At 41.9% G+C, this 17,191-nt stretch overlaps 1 protein-coding gene across 17 annotated transcripts in view; it reads left to right on the top strand.

Annotated features, from left to right (window-relative positions):
- Positions 1-17,191, top strand: part of LOC139381823 (mitogen-activated protein kinase kinase kinase kinase 3-like) — a 69,461-nt gene that overhangs the window by 27,675 nt on the left and 24,595 nt on the right. For all 17 annotated transcript variants that reach the window (XM_071125619.1, XM_071125617.1, XM_071125616.1 and 14 more), the window contains exon 2: positions 5,826-5,883. In XM_071125619.1, coding sequence (XP_070981720.1) covers positions 5,826-5,883 — 58 coding nt within the window. The remainder of the gene's footprint in view (positions 1-5,825; positions 5,884-17,191) is intronic.

The following is a 17,191-nucleotide window of genomic DNA, read 5'->3' as shown; positions in this document are numbered from 1 at the left end:
TGATGTTGACGGAGAGCTTGCCCCTGAACACGCATAGAAGTACTTGGCCTGCTTCTCACAAATATCAAATGTAGGAAAGTGCCCATCTGGGCTTCTCAGTATTTGTATTTTTTTTCCTCAGCCTAGAGGAATGTGTTTGTCCTCAGCCCTGGAGGGAAGCCAAAGTCATTCCACTACCCTGGAGTGGTAAAGCGGCCTTAACTGGTTCTAACAGCAGAACTATCAGCTTGCTGCCAGCTCTAAGCAAACTGTTGGAAAAAATGGTTTAGACCAAATACAATGCTATTTCTCTGTAAAACAATTAAGACTTTCAGCATGCTTTTAGAGAAGGGGGCTCAATGTGTACTGCACTGACTGAAATTAATAATGAGCTATACTGTTAGATTTCTATGCAGCCTTTGATATTATTGGCCATAACCTGGTTGTTGAGAGAACTTGTGTTATGGCTTTTCAACCTCAGCTCTGAATCCATGATATGGCAATCTAATATAACTCAGAGGATTTTCTTTAATGGAGCTTCTCTAATGTCAAACACAAAGTGAGGTGTACCGCAGGACAGCTCTCTAGGCCTTCTACTCTTTTTTTCTATTTTTACCAATGACCTGCCACTGGCATTAAACAAAACATGTGTCCATATTTGCTGATGATTCAACCATATACTTATCAGCAACCACAGCTAATGTAGTCACTGAAACCCTTAACAAAGAGTCTGTCAGTTTTGGAATCGGTGGCCAGTAATAAACTGGCCTTAAACATCTCTAAAACTAAGAGCATTGTATTTGGTACAAATCATTCACTAAGTTCTAGACCTTAGCTGAATCTGGTAATAAATGGTGTTGCTGTTGAACAAGTTGAGGAGACTATATTACTTGGTGTTACCTTCAATTGTAAACTGTCCCGGTCAAAACATATACAGTGCATTTGGAAAATATTCAGAACCCTTGACTTTTTCCATATTTTGTTACGTTACAGCCTTCTTCTGAAATGGATTAAATAAACAAATAAATCCTCAGCAATCTACACACAATACCCCATAATGACAAAGCAAAAAAAGTTTGGACACTTTACTCAGTACTTTGTTGAAGCACCTTTGGCAGTGATTACAGTCTCGAGTCTTCTTGGTTATGACACTACACGCTTGGCACACTTGTATTTGGGGAGTTTCTCCCATTCTTCTCCTCAGATCCTCTCAAGCTCTGTCCGGTTGGATGGGGAGCGTCGCTGCACAGCTCCGGATTCTGGCTGGGCCGCTCAAGGACATTCAGAGGCTTGTCCCGAAGCCACTCCTGTGTTGTCTTGGCTGTGTGCTTAGGGTCGTTGCCCAGTTGAAAACTGAACCTTTGCCCCCAGTCTGAGGTCCTGAGCACTCTAGAGCAGGTTTTCATCAATTCTCTCTGTACTCTACTCTGTCCATCTTTCTCCCCCGATTGCTCAGTTTGGCTGGGTGACCAGCTCTAGGAAGAGTCTTGGTGGTTCCAAACTGCTTCCGTTTAAGATTGATGGAGGCCACTGTGTTCTTGGGGGCCTTCAATGCTGCAGAAATGTTTTGGTACCCTTCCCGAGAACTGTGCCTCGACGCAATCCTGTCTTGGAAATCTACGGACAATTCCTTCGACCTCGTGGCTTGGTTTTTGCTCTGACATGCACTGCACTTTTGAATAAATTTGCTAACATTTCTAAACATCTGTTTTCATGTTGTCATTATGAGTTATTGTGTTTCGATTGCTCAGGCTTTTTTGTTTTTAATCCATTTTAGAATACACTGTCACGTAACAAAACGTGGAAAATGTCAAGGGGCCTGAATACTTTCCGAAGGCACCCAGTTCCTTCAGTTTTTTTTGTTTTTTCTCTAACTTATTCTGTGCCTCATATGGTAGTTTTTATTGCCATCTGTACTGATAGTCCCTCAATTTCCTTTGTTAATATGAACTTGTGACATAAATTGCTTTTGTTTTACAAATGAGTTTTGAATAAATGCACATTTTAAAAATGTCCCCTACAATAAATGGATCTGCTGTACCTATGTTATATTGGAGAAAGTCAGTTATAAATTATTCTGTCCTGGTTAAAACCAACTTGTTATCCAATAGGCTTTGATTGCGTTTCTATTATCCTCGCCCAAGTGGAAATTCTGTAAGAGTAATTAGTTGGCTGTCATTGTAAATAAGAATTTGTTCTTAACTGACTTGCCAAGTTAAATAAAATAAATTTAAATAAATGTAAAGTACCTGTCAAAGGTATGGACCTACCTACTCATTCAATGGTTTTGCTTTATTTTTACTATACTACTTTTTACTATTTTCTACATTGTGGAATAATAGTGAACACATAGAAACAATGAAATAGCACACATGGGATCATGTTGTTACCAAGAAAGTGTTAAATAAATCTAAATATATTTTATATTCTTTAAAGTAGCCACCCTTTGCCTTGCCGATAGACTTGCACACTCTTGGCATTCTGTCAACCAGCTTCACGGGGAATGATTTTTCCTACATTCTTGAAGGAGTTCCTGCATTTGCTGAACACTTGTTGGCTGCTTTTCCTTCACTCTGCGGTCCAACTCATACCAAACCATCTCAAATGTGTTGAGTTTGCTTGATTGTGGAGGCCAGGTCATCTTATGCAGCACTCCTTAGTCACTCTCCTTAGTCAAATAGCCCTTACACAGCCTGGAGGTGTGTTGTCCTTGTCCTGTTGAGAAAAAAGATGATAGTCCCACTAAGCGCAAACCAGATGGGATGGCATATCATTGCAGAATGCTGAGGTAGCCATGCTGGTTGTGTACCTTGAGTTCTAAATAAATCACCAACAGTGTCACAAGCGAAGTACCCCCACACCATCACACCTCCATGCTTCATGGTGGGAACACACATCCGTTCAACTACTCTGCGTCTCACAAAGACAGTGATTGAAAACCAAAATCTCAAATTTGGACTCATCAGACCAAAGGACAGATTTCCACTGGTCTAATGTCCATTGCTTGTGTTTTGTGGCCCAAGCAAGTCTCTTCTTCTTATTGGTGTCCTTTTAATAGTGGGTTCTTTCCAGCAATTTGACCATGAAGGACTGATTCATGCAGTCTCCTCTGAACAGTTGATGTGTCTGTTACTTCAACTCTGAAGCATTTATTTGGGCTGCAATTTCTGAGGCTGGTAACTCTAATGAACTTATCCTCTGCAGCAGAGGTAACTCTGGGTCTTCCTTTCTTGTGGCGGTCCTCATGAGAGCCAGTTTCATCAGGTTTTTGTGACTGCGCTTGAGGAATCGTTCAAAGTTCTTGACATTTTTGGGTTTGACTGACCTTAATGTCTTAAAGTAATGATGGACTGTCATTTCTCTTTGCTTATTTGAGCTGTTCTTGCCATAATATGAACTTGGTATTTTACCAAATAGGGCTATCTTCTGTATACCCCCCCCCCCCCCCTACCTTGTCACAGCACAACTGATTTGGCTCAAGAAATTCCACAATTAACTTTTAACACGGCACGCCTGTTAATTGAAATGCATTCAAGGTGACTTCCTCGTGAAGCTGGTTGAGAGAATGCCAAGAGTGTGTAAAGTTGTCATCAAGGCAAAGTGTGGCTACTTTGAGGATCTCAAATATAAAATATATTTAACACTTTTTTTTTTGTTACTACATGATTCCATATGTGCTATTTCATAGTTATTCTACAATGTAGAAAATAGTAAAAATAAAGAAAATCCCTGGAATGAGTAGGTGTGTCAGCTTTTGACTGGTACTGTATATGCCAATGATTTTGACTGAGTCACTTTTTTTTTTTTTTAAGAAACATTGTTCTGGAAATGTCTAAATTGTTTGAATAGTCAACATGCACACAACACTGACACCTCACTCACTCCACCAGACATGCCACCATGGGTCTTTTCACTTTCACAGTCCCCAGTTCCAGAACAATTAGGATCCCCCCGGCTAATGGGGATCCTAATCAAATAAAAATCACACAGTAAGTCAACAAAGTATATATCTTTTTCTTCCATTCAAATTATTATAATCCTCAGTATTTGAAAAATCTTTCTAACACTCGCCCCTCGATCATCAGCATCGCTGATAAATAGGCTATGGTGAAGTTGTTGTTTTTACTATAGCATAGCTGTCACCTTCATACTTCCCTTGTCAATTCATTATAGCTTACTTTTGGAAAGCCTAAGGTAGGCCTAGGTTTTTTAAAATACATTGTAAGCGTGTCTGACACGCTGGTGGCTTTGATTGACAGGTGCTTTTACGGGAGGGTGCTTGAGTTCGCCTGATTCTCTCTCTCGGCCTCCATGTCCATTCAGAAAGTTTCCAAAATTAGCCTGTCTGGACTCCATCCTTTTTTTAATAAGAATCAAACGCTCCTGTCTTGATTTTAATCTTGTAAAAGGCCTATTTTCAGTAGCTTAGGCAAAACTATTTATCTATCTTTGAAGAACATATGCCATAGCCATCGAATGACCACAACAGCAGGAGTTGTGATATGCAAATATTTCAGGAAAAGTGGGAGAAAACCCATTAGACTTTGTTTAAATGGTTTTGTGTGTCAAAATAGGAAATGTATTTAAAAAATGTTAGATGCAGAAAAGCCAACAAGTTACGAAATATATCTTAATTTTGACTCCGTTAATGTTGTCAACATGAAAATGCGACATCCTCTCCAACCTGGCATTTATTAATTTGTTAATTAATATTTATAAGTAATAGTATACGAAGTGTAATGGCTTGTTTCAGATAGGTTTTTATTAAGATGCATATTCATGTAAACAAGTCTACAAACAATTGTGACCCCCCCCCCAAGTAATTTTGGAGTCACAACTCAGGAAAGTATGCTTTTTATTAGGCTACCGATGAAATGAGACAGGAACTTCACTGAGCGGTGAAAGTGCACGGTGATGAGGTTGATACTCCAATAAATATTGAGGGTCTTATTCTGGTAACATGATGATCTATGCTTGGCTGCTGTTTTGACAAAGTTTTTATCAGTCTAGCTTTTTGTCCATAATAACTGTATCTGCAAGCTGTTGCCTAGAGCGCTCGTGCTATGGAAACCCATTGAAGTATTATTTTATTCGATACATGGGAATTTAACCTCATTATTTCATGTGCACTATGTCATCACCGCACAGCTTTTCATCTGCAACAAGTCAATTTGATGGAAACACTTCTCTGGTTGGGAAATGTGCATATTGTTTTTATGCAAGTTTTAGAATACTGGCGTGAAAAATCTGTCTCCAGTTGGATAGAGGCCTAGCTCATGTTAGACTTCTCTGAGGCATAAAAATGGACTTTCAGTCAAGGAATGCCACTGTTTTCAGTCTGTTTCCATCTCTGTTTGTGTTTTGTGTGATTTGTGCAACGACTAACATTCTCAGTCTGATGTTTAGAAGGCAATAAGCTTCTGTTTGAATTGATGACTGCTAACTGATTAAGTGTTGTAATGTCTATGAGCCTATTTGCTTTTCAAAGGTGAATCATCCATCTTCATTAATATCCATGTTCAAACAAATCGGTTTGACTGTTTACTTGCCTCTTGAACTCACACGCATCTCTTTGCATAGATTCTGGCATAAGCTACAAAAATATATTATTCTATTATCATACAATACTTTGGATACATGTGCTTGTGTTAGCCTGCAAGGCCAGTTGGCAGGTAAGCAATGTTATCCTACAGTAGCAGCCTGCTCACTGATCGAGCACACACTTTCTCGGGCTTAAAAACAGTGTTGGTCTGACAGAGGCCAGTGCGCTCTAAAGCCCACTGTGTTACCCCTTACTGACAGCTGGCTAATAAATGCTCTCCTTTTTTGTCTCATCTGTTCTCCAGGCCCGTAATGTCAACACTGGGGAGTTGGCTGCCATTAAAGTCATTAAGCTGGAACCTGGTAAGCCCTCTTCTCTCTCTGCCATGTGTCATCATCACTAACATTTCCCTCTCCCGACTTCTAATTTCTTCCCCTTTCTCTTTTTCCTTCCTTCTCCTTTCTCTCGTCTCTTATCCCGGTCTGTCATCCACTGTTACCCGGGTTTTCACCAGTCTTTTACAAACCCATTTACAGTCGGCCATCTCTTGTCACCTTCTGTTGCAGAGTCATAACCAATTGGTTATTTTGTTAATCTCACCAGCAGCTGAATTCTAATTATCCCTTAGAAAGACAAGGTCTTGTCTCTGTCTTAGTGAACAATTGAAGTCTAATGTGTGCATTTTATGATTCTCGACCAGATGTTGGTTCACAGTACACTGAATTAATGATTAAATGGAACTTTAAACATTTATTTGATGTTTTTGCTTGTAAATTATGAGCATCGTCATTCAAACATCTCTCCTCTAGTGTTGATCTTTCTGCCTATATTGAATTATTGAGCCACATATTCAAAGCCCTTTAATGGAAGTGTATCGTGGCCGGTACATTCCGGTCAGTTTCCCAAGTCTACAGCACAGCTCGAGGGCCAAAGGAAATATCATGCAGCATGTGCAAACTCGCACGCAGTGTCCCAGTTTCCGCTTCCTCCTTCATAGAACGGTCTATCTATCTTTTTTTGGTTTACATTCCTCCCACACTGAAAGCTTTGTTGAATGTGTGTTGCCTGTTGAGTTTATTTTTGTTGCACACTAAAAATATTTTTGTTGAGCACATGAATCTTCATTCTTGCATCACAAAGAGGATGAGGCTTAGTTTACAAGATAACATCCTGATCTCAGTTTTTCAGTTTAAGTAGACTAAATCCCCTCTGAGTATTTTGATGGCGTGATCTTCTTAAGAGATGCATCTGTAGAGAAGTGAAGGAGTAGCCTAGTCTGTCTACTGTACCAAGATGCTTTTCAGACACTATTGCCTGTATGTGGGCCTTGTCCCTCTGCATCTAACTTGACGAAAGATGTTCACATCTTTTGAGATTTATATTTTGAATATAGTCTATCTTTTCAGTTGCTATGAATTTAATCTGAAGGAAAGAATGAGCTTTGCCACCTAATGTCTCTGTTATAGGCCTAATAGTTAAAGATGAAACATTAAGAGAGATGAGGAATTGGAATGCACCCAGTGTATGCTAGGTACCAGATAAGACATTAGGAACACATGGAATGCTTTCAACATTGCTTTAATTGGCAGTGAAATCAATTTTTTAAAGGCTGCCACATGGAGAACGCTAGTCTGTGTCCATTTTTAATGGTACTTTTTTAAGGGGGGTCAAAAGAAGCCAGGAACCGTGGCTGATGTGACACGCTCACGCTGGGAGCGATTGCAGTGATGCCCTGGTGGAGTCAGGCTTGTCTCAGCTGATTGATAGGGACAGCTCAGTAGCAGGCCTGCAGATTGCATTAGTGCAGTGTTGAATATACTCGCTACACACACACACACACTCTCCCTTCTGCACACTCTGCATCATTGCTTCCCACCTGAGGAGACTGTGCAGTCACATAGAGTTTGTGCAGGTAGACTGACCCCCACATGGGTTCACCTCTCCTTTTAGAACCTATTTGGAAACCCCTGCTCACCTGCCCCTGAAAACCGGTTGGATCTTATTGCTGACTCTATTGGAGTGCAGTATGTCAGTTTGTCATGCCCAGCTGAAACCCTAGAGCCATGACCTAAATGTGGGAAAAGAGCTGACGGCCAGTGGTTTTCAATAGCATTACGTTTGATATCTTAGCCTAGCGTTACATACTGTCTAGATGTTGATTTTGAACATCCACACCAGACGCCATCAGGACACCAGGTTGAAATATCAAAACGAACTCTGAACCAACTATATTCATTTTGGGACAGGTCAAAACACATGAAACATTAATGGACATTTAGCTTGCTGTTGCTAGCTAATTTGTCCTGTGATATAAACATTGGGTTATTATTTTACTGTTTGTGTATGCATAGTTACTTCACCCCTACCTACATGTACAAATTACCTCGGTTAATCTGTACCCCTGCACATTGACTTGGTACCGGTACCCCCTGTATATAGCCTTGTTATTGTTATTTAGTAAATATTTTCTTAACTCTTCTTGAACTGCACTGTTGGTTAAGGGCTTGTAAGTAAGCATTTCACAGTAAGGTCTACACTTTTTGTATTTGGCCCATGTGACAAATAAAGTTTGATTTTCCTGAAATGCACTTTTTTTTCCTGGATCTTTTTTTAGAATTTTGACCCATTTTGAGTCACACAAAAACCTGTGTTCTCTAAATTCAATTTATTGGATATGATTTGGAAAGGCACACACCTGTCTATATAAGGTCCCACAGTTGGCAGTGTGTGTCAGAGCAAAAACCAAGCCATGAGGTCGAAGGATTTGTCTGTAGAGCTCCGAGACAGGATTGTGTCGAGGCACATATCTGAGGTAGGGTATCAAAACATTTCTGCAGCATGGAAGGTCCCCAAGAACATAGTGACCTCCATCATTCTTAAATGGAAGAAGTTTGAGACCACCAAGACAACCCCAATATTGGGGTTCAATTTTTAACTACCCCCCGTCCCTTATTATTATTATTATTATTATTATTATTATTATTAATATGCATAACAACACTGTCCGTGTTCATTATGATTTTAGTGACAAAAAAAAATCAAAATATGAGGTCAAGTCTCAGCAGAGGCCTTTGTCCAATGGGTTTATCCTCTGGCGTGGTGATGTTCTCCGTATCCGTATCCAGAATGATTTAGCAGTGCATGGTGAATGAGCAGGTTTCATGTTATATTCATCAGAGGTGTAGGGAGGGTGAAGTTTGTGAATGAATAAAAATTGTTTTTGCAATTATACAGATTAACAAAACATGCACAGGACAGTGTTCATAACTTGTTTTTTTGTGGTAAATGTGAATATAAAAAACAGTTTTGATGATAGTTTTCACGCACATACCTTGTCCATAATGTAGAGGCCTATGGGATATTTATTGACGAGGTGAGGGAGGAGGATGGTAACTGTGATCTGCATAACGTACCAATTCGTATACCTTTGTATGCCTCCTCGTCTGTATACCTACAGACACAAAAGTGAGCAGTTCAGTCATCTGCACCCAATACAGCTAGCCTTCAACATATTCCTTTGTTGATTGATATTTATTGAATTGTCAATTTTCTGTTTTAGAAAGATTTGCACAAAATATGAAAAGATAGGTGGTATCATCATAAAACTATCAGTTTAGATCAAACAAGGGACAGACCTTAAACTGAGGAGATTTTCTTTTTTAATGTTTTGCTTAAGTGCCTGCACCTGTTGTCCTTTTCAAATTCAATGTTCCTGCAAGAACCCCCACTAAGGAGGTTCCTCGATGAACACCTATGGAGTTCTTGGAAGAACCTTTTGGGGGCAATTTTCAGTGCCAAGAACCCTAAGGTTGTTAAAAAACATTGAGGGTCTTAGAACCCTTGTTGAACCCCTAATTTTTTAGTGTATGTGTACATTTATTTTGCACCGCGAGTGGTGGGGTCAGCTTGTTAGCCTAAACTGTCTTCAACTCATTGAGGCTGTATATTACACCTCCTTTGCTTTCTCCTACACAGAGACACGATGTTTGTGTTGTCTTAATGTTCAACTTTTAATCACACGTTGAGCGTTAAGAGGGGAACGATCCATCTGTGGTTTGTTGTTATTCTTCTCTCTCTGTGTTGTCGCCAGGCTAGCTGTCAGGCTGGTCGTCCTGTAAAAAGGCCATTGCGGATGCATACTCCATGGAAATGTAGTTGTCACAGTCGGAGGATTATGTTATTCTTCACTGGAGCTATAACTTTATTTTTAGTTTTCTCTTAAGGGTGTTTGAGAATGTACTCCCATTCTTTCCAGTGTCTCCGTTCCCTCTTGCGCGTGTGTGTGTGTGCACGTTTTCAAATGTCTGTGCTTCTTAGTAGGTTTGTCACGATGTGGGTGTATGTTTATGTTTGGTGTGTGTTACCCTCGCCCTGTATTTATATAATGGGGTGACTACAGCACAAGCTTATGGAGTTTGGCTTCAGGAGATATGGAAATGTCATACTTCAGACTTGTGCTTTTTCTTACATGCTTCAAGGTTTATTCTCAAGCTTCCCTTCTGTTGACAACTGCGCTGCTTAGCTTTGAGAAAAGGTCTTTAGCTTTGATGACTTCAGACAGTTCTCGAACAGTAAGCTGGAATAAGCAGCTGAAATGGGGTGTTTTTCTCATCCTTCCACGTTTCCGTATGCAAATCCTTACAGGTCTCACTGTCCCAACAAACACCGCTGCCATACATTTTATTTAGAAGAAAGTTAGACTTTTTGTTTTGAATACTTTGTCAGGGGGCAGGCTGTGTGTTACGTAAGGTTCCTCTACCTGCAGCAGCATTCTGCAGTGAAACTGCTAATGGTATCAGACTGATTAAACATAAGTGTCCCTACGGAACCACCAGGGTGTTACGTATGTTTGGCAGTTTGGACTGGAACACCCATCAGAACATGTCAGGATTTACTGGGTTCTTGAATAACAAACTAGTGTGTGATGAAGATACATTTTAAATCCTCACAGTGAACAGGCTACTATTGATTCTAGGTGAATCCAGTCCTATACGGGCCACAGGGTCGTTCCATGTCATTTCAGCAAGCCATGACACACACACCATCCGATTTTGTTCTGAAATTATTTCTGTATTTCGAAACAGGTAAGATTCCTGCAACATTATTTTGTTGAAATATGAGCTAATTGATTGCACACATTCAACATTTTAATTTATAGGATTCATAGAATATTGAATAAATATAGTACATAACATCTGATTGGGACCAAGCTTTTTTCTTACAATGAGTAACACGAGGAATCAAAAGAAATGTACAAAAGCCACCCACGTACCCCCTCCCCATGCCAATCCCAACCAAACAACAAGTATACATTATCTGGTTCTCTCTGTCTGACAAGTAGTGTGGAACTGCGGCTCGGAGTATTGTTTATTCATCCTATGTAATGTGTTCTCAGTGAATTTAGTGGGGGGTTTTTGTGGTCTTTTCCTTCAGAGAAATGTGTAATTAAAGTTGTTACATCCTGATATTACCCGGTTCTGACCACAAGGTGGTCCTGTTCCTACAATTTGGTAAGGTATGACTGCAACACGTTCTTTGGTTTTGTTTACCTGGTCATTGTTTTTAAATGCTAACTTTTTAGCATTTATGGAATAAATCCAATACAAATCAATGGTACAGATTTAGCATTTTACACTGCATATCCAAATCATCTATAAGTAACGCCATTGAGTTACACAATCCATTTAGATACTTATGGGTTATTTGGACAAAGTGTGAAAATGCTAACATAGCAACCCATGCTTTAGTTATGGTACCTGTCATACCTTCTCCATAGACTGCGTACAGGGTCAGGAAATCAATATGTAATTTGGGTGAACTATCCCTTTTAACATTGCTGAAACCAGCACCGTGGTCAGAACCTGGTAATATCAGGCGGCCCAAAGGGTCTGTGCTCAGCCCTCTCCTGTACTCCCTGTTCACCCATCAACTGAATCAAGTTTGCTGACGACACAACAGTGGTAGGCCTGATTACCAATAATGACAAGAGCCTTCTGTTTGGCTGTATCACCACCTGATATGGCAATTGCACCACCCACAAAGGCAGGGGTCTCCAGAGAGTGGTGTGGTCAGCCCAACTCATCACACTGCCTGCCCGCCCTCCAGGACACCTACAGCACCCGGTGTCACAGGATGGCCAAGAAGATCATCAAAGACCTCATCCACCCGAGCAATGGGTTGTTCACCCCGCTGCCATCTAAAAGGAGTAGACCGTACAGGTGCATCGAAGCTGGGACACTACCAAAAGTATGTGGACACCTGCTCGTCGAACATCTCATTCCAAAATCCTGGGCATTTAATATGGAGTTGGTCCCCCTTTGCTGCTATAACAGCCTCCTCTCTTCTGGGAAGGCCCACTAGATGGTGGGACATTGCTGCAGGGACTTGCTTCCATTTAGCCACAAGCATTAGTGAGGTCGGGCACTGATGTTGGGTGATTTAGACCCGGGTCGCAGTTGGCGTTCCAATTCATCCCAAAGGTGTCGAAGGGGTTGTGGTCAGGGCTCTGTGCAAGTCAGTCAAGTTCTTCCACACCGATCGTGACAAACCATTTCTGTATGGACCTCGCTTTACGCACGGGGGCATTGTCATGCTAAAACAGAAAAGGGCCTTCCCCAAACTGTTGTCAAAGTTAGCACAGAATCGTCTAGAATGGGGCAGCAGGTAGTCTAGTGGTTAGAGCGTTGGGGCAGTAACCGAAAGGTTGCTGGATCAAATCCCCGAGCTGACAAGGTAAAAATCAGTCGTTCTGCCCCTGAACAAGGCAGTTAACCCACTGTTCCCTGGTAGGAAATCATTGTAAGTAAGAATGTTCTTAACTGACTTGCAAAGTTAAATAAAGGTTACTTTAAAAAAAAAAGTAATTGTATGCTGTAGTGTTAAGATTTCCATTCACTGGAACTAAGGGGCCTACCCCGAACCATGAAAAACAGCCCCAGACCATTATTCCTCCTCCACCAAACTTTACTTTACTATGCATTGGGGCAGGTATTGTTTTCCTGGCATCTGCCAAACCAGATTCATCCGTCGGACTGCCAGATGGTGAAGTGCGATTCATCACTCCAGAGAACATTTTTCTACTGCTCCAGAGTCCAATGGAGGCGAGCTTTACACCACCCGAGCCGACGCTCACGGTGATCTTAGGCTTGTTTGCGGCTGCTCGGCCATGGAATCCCATTTCATTAAGCTCAGATGAACAGTTATTGTGCTGATGTTGCTTCCAGAGGCAATTTGCAACTCAGTAGGGAGTGTTGCAACTGAGGACAGGTGTTTGGTTTTTTTACGCGCTTCAGCACTCGGTGGTCCCGTTCTGTGTGGTTGTGTGGTCCTCATGAGTGTCATAGTGCTTGATGGTTTTTGCAAATGCAATTGAAGATGCTTTTTCCATATTGACTGACCTTCATGTCTTCAAGTAATAATGTACTGTCGTTTCGCTTTGCTTATTTGAGCTGTTCTTGCCATAATATGGACTTTTATCAAATAGGGCTATCTTCTGTATACCAGCCCTACCTTGTCACAACACAACTGAGTGGCTCAAACACATTTGTAAGTGAAGGAAAGAAATTCCACAAATGAACTTTTATAATTCTACCCTGATGAAGACAGCTTGGCTGTCGAAACCTTGGTAATTACATTTTTGCATCTAAGCTCCTAGAGTGTGCGGCTCTCTTTTATATTTTCAAACTCTCATGAGGACCGCACAGGAAAGGAAGACCCAGAGTTACCTCTGCTGCAAAAAGTTCATTAGAGTTACCAGTCTCAGAAATTGCAGCCCAAATAAATGCTTCAGAGTTCAAGTACAGGCACATCTCAACATCAACTGTTCAGAGGGGACTGTGTGAATCAGGCCTTCATAGTAGAATTAATGCAAAGAAACCACTACTAAAGGACACCAATAAGAAGAAGAGACTTTCTTGGGCCAAGAAACACGAGCAATGGATATTTGACCGGTGGACACCTGTCATTTTGGTCTGATATTTGTGAGACGCGGGCGAGGTGAAAGGAAGATCTCCGCATGTGTGGCTCCCACCGTGAAGCATGGAGGAGGAGGTGTGACAGTGCCCTTTGCTGGTGACACTGTCTGTGATTTATTTAGAATTAAAGGCACACTTAACCAGCACAGCATTCTGCAGCGATACGCCATCCCATGTGGTTTGGGCATAGTCCCACTATATAATTTTTTTCTTAACAGGACTATGACCCAATACACCGCCAGGCTGTGTAAGGGCTATTTGACCAAGAAGGAGAGTGCTGCATCAGATGACCTGGCCTCCACAATCACCCAACCTCAAACCAATTGAGATGGTTTGGGATGAGTTGGACCGCAGAGTGAAGGAAAAGCAGCCAGCAAGTGCGGGAACTCCTTCAAGACTGTTGGAAAAGCATTCCAGGTGAAGCTGGCTGAGAGAATGGCAAGAGGGTTCAAAGCTGTCATCAAGGTGGCTACTTTGAAGAATCTAAAAATATATTTTGATTTTGTTTACACCATGATTCCATATGTGTTATTTTGTAAGTTTAATCTCTGAAGTATTATTCTACAATGTAAAAAATAATAAATAAATGTAAAAGTACAGAGAAACGCTTGAATGGTGTGTCCAAATCTTTTAGTGGTAATGTATATACTGTTTTCTAGTCATGGCTCATCCTATATAACTACTGCTGTAAACACCTTTTCTACTCGTATGCTGTCTACACACCATTTTATATACTGCTCCAAAAAATAAAGGGAACACTTACATTGTGTTTAACTTCAAGTCAATCACACTTCTGTGAAATCAAACTGTCCACTTAGGAAGTAACACTAATTGACAATAAATATCACATGCTGTTGTGCAAATGGAATAGACAACAGGTGGAAATTATAGGCAATTAGCAAGACACCCCCAATAAAGGAGTGGTTCTGTAGGTGGTGACCACAGACCACTTCTCAGTTCCTATGCTTCCTGGCTGATGTTTTGGTCACTTTTGAATGCTGGCGGTGCTTTCACTAGTGGTAGCATGAGACGGAGTCTACAACCCACACAAGTGGCTCAGGTAGTGCAGCTCATCCAGGATGGCACATCAATGCGAGCTGTGGCAAGAAGGTTTGCTGTGTCTGTCAGCGTAGTGTCCAGAGCATGGAGGCGCTACCAGGAGACAGGCCAGTACATCAGGAGACGTGGAGGAGGCCGTAGGAGGGCAACAACCCAGCAGAAGGACCGCTACCTCCGCCTTTGTGCAAGGAGGAGCAGGAGGAGCACTGCCAGAGCCCTGCAAAATGACCTCCAGCAGGCCACAAATGTGCATGTGTCTGCTCAAACGGTCAGAAACAGACTCCATGAGGGTGGTATGAGGGCCTGACGTCCACAGGTGGGGGTTGTGCTTACAGCCCAACACCGTGCAGGATGTTTGGCATTTGCCAGAGAACACCAAGATTGGCAAATTCGCCACTGGTGCCCTGTGCTCTTCACAGATGAAAGCAGGTTCACACTGAGCACGTGACAGTCTGGAGACGCCGTGGAGAACGTTCTGCTGCCTGCAACATCCTCCAGCATGACCGGTTTGGCGGTGGGTCAGTCATGGTGTGGGGTGGCATTTCTTTGCGGGGCCGCACAGCCCGTGTGCTCGCCAGAGGTAGCCTGACTGCCATTAGGTACCGAGATGAGATCCTCAGACCCCTTGTGAGACCATATGCTGGTGCGGTTGGCCCTAGGTTCCTCCTAATGCAAGACAATGCTAGACCTCATGTGGCTGGAGTGTGTCAGCAGTTCCTGCAAGAGGAAGGCATTGATGCTATGGACTGGGCCGCCCGTTCCCCAGACCTGAATCCAATTGAGCACATCTGGGTCATCATGTCTCGCTCCATCCACCACAGACTGTCCAGGAGTTGGCGGATGCTTTAGTCCAGGTCTGGGAGGAGATCCCTCAGGAGACCATCCGCCACCTCATCAGGAGCTAATTGCCTATAATTTCCACCTGTTGTCTATTCCATTTGCACAACAGCAGGTGCAATTTATTGTCAAATTTATTGTTTCCTAAGTGGACAGTTTGATTTCACAGAAGTGTGATTGACTTGGAGTTACATTATGTTGTTTAAGTGTTCCCTTTATTTGTTTTAGCAGTGTGTGTGTGTGTGTGTGTGTGTGTGATATATATGAGACGGACTCTGACATTTCCTAATTCCTTTTTTACTTTTTGGATTGCTAGGTATTATGGAGCTAGAAACACAAACATTTTTCAGCACCTGTGATAACATCTGTGTACGTGACCATTTGATTTGACATAAACCTAACAACTTTGACTAATTTCATTGAACGGGTAGGGTAAAAGAAAACATCCCAAAATTAACAGGGAATACAGTGCATTCGGAAAGTATTTAGACCCTTTGACTTTTTCCACATTTTGTTACGTTAGTCTTATTCTAAAATGGATTAAATCAATAGTTTCCTCATCAATGTACTCACAATACCACACTATGATAGAGAACAGGTTTTTAGACATTTTTGCAATTGTATTAAACATGTAAAACAGATACCAAAGTGTCTGAATACTAATGTTAATAAGGTATGAGACCATTGATCATCCTTGATGTTTCTACTACTTTGAGTTCACCTGTGGTAAATTCAATTGATTGGACATGATTTGGAAAGGTACCCACCTGTCTATACAATGTCCCACCGTTGACAGTGCATGTAAGAGCAAAAACCAAGCTATGAGGTCGAAAGAATTGTCCGTAGAGCTCCGAGACAGGATTGTCGAGGCACTGGGGGAGGGTACCAAAACATTTCTACAGCATTGAAAGTCCCTAAGAACACTGGCCTCCGTCATTCTTAAATGGAATAAGTTTGTAGCCACCAAGACTCTTCCTAGAGCTGGCCTCCACACCAAACTGTTGGAGTTTGATAAAAGGCACCTAAAGGACTCCCAGACCATGAGAAACAAGATTCCCTTGTTTGATGAAACCAAGACTGAACTCTTTGGCCTGAATGCCAAGCATCACGCCTGGAGGAAATCTTGCACCATCCCTACGGTGAACCATGGTGGTGGCAGCATCATGCGCTGGATGTTTTTCATTGACAGGAACTGAGACGAGTCAGGATCGAGGGAAAGATGAACGGAGCAAAGTACAGAGAGATCCTTGATGAAACCTGCTCCAGAGCACTCAGGACCTCAGACTGGGGGCGAAGGTTCACCTTCCAAAAGGACAATGACACCAAGCACACAGGAGTGGCAACGCAGGAGTGGCTTTGAATGTCCTTGAGTGGCCCAGACAAAGCCCGGACTTGAACCCGATCAAACATGTCTGGAGGGACTTGAAAATAGCTGTGCAGCGACGATCCAACCTGACAACTTGAGAGGATCTCCAGAGAAGAATGGGAGAAATTCCCACAATACAGGTGTGCCAAGCTTGTCATACCAAAGAAGACTATGCTGTTATCGCTGCCAAAGGTGCTTCAACAAAGTACTGAGTAAAGGGTCTGAATACTTATGTAAATGTTGTGGGGTATTGTGTCGCCCCCCCCCCCTTGTCAATCTAATCCATTTTAGAATAAGGCTCTAACGTAACAAAATGAGGAAAAAGTCAAGAGGTCTGAATACTTTCCGAATGCACTGTACATTACATAGCATGAAGAAACAATGTTCCGAGCCAAAGCTCGATACTACTTGTCAGACATGTATATAGTATAAATT

The sequence above is a fragment of the Oncorhynchus clarkii genome, chromosome 23 (assembly GCF_045791955.1).
Source record: "Oncorhynchus clarkii lewisi isolate Uvic-CL-2024 chromosome 23, UVic_Ocla_1.0, whole genome shotgun sequence".
In the NCBI taxonomy this organism is placed as follows: Eukaryota; Metazoa; Chordata; class Actinopteri; order Salmoniformes; family Salmonidae; genus Oncorhynchus; species Oncorhynchus clarkii.
The sequence above is the reverse complement of the archived record's forward strand: the minus strand, read 5'-3'. Positions and strand labels throughout refer to the sequence as shown.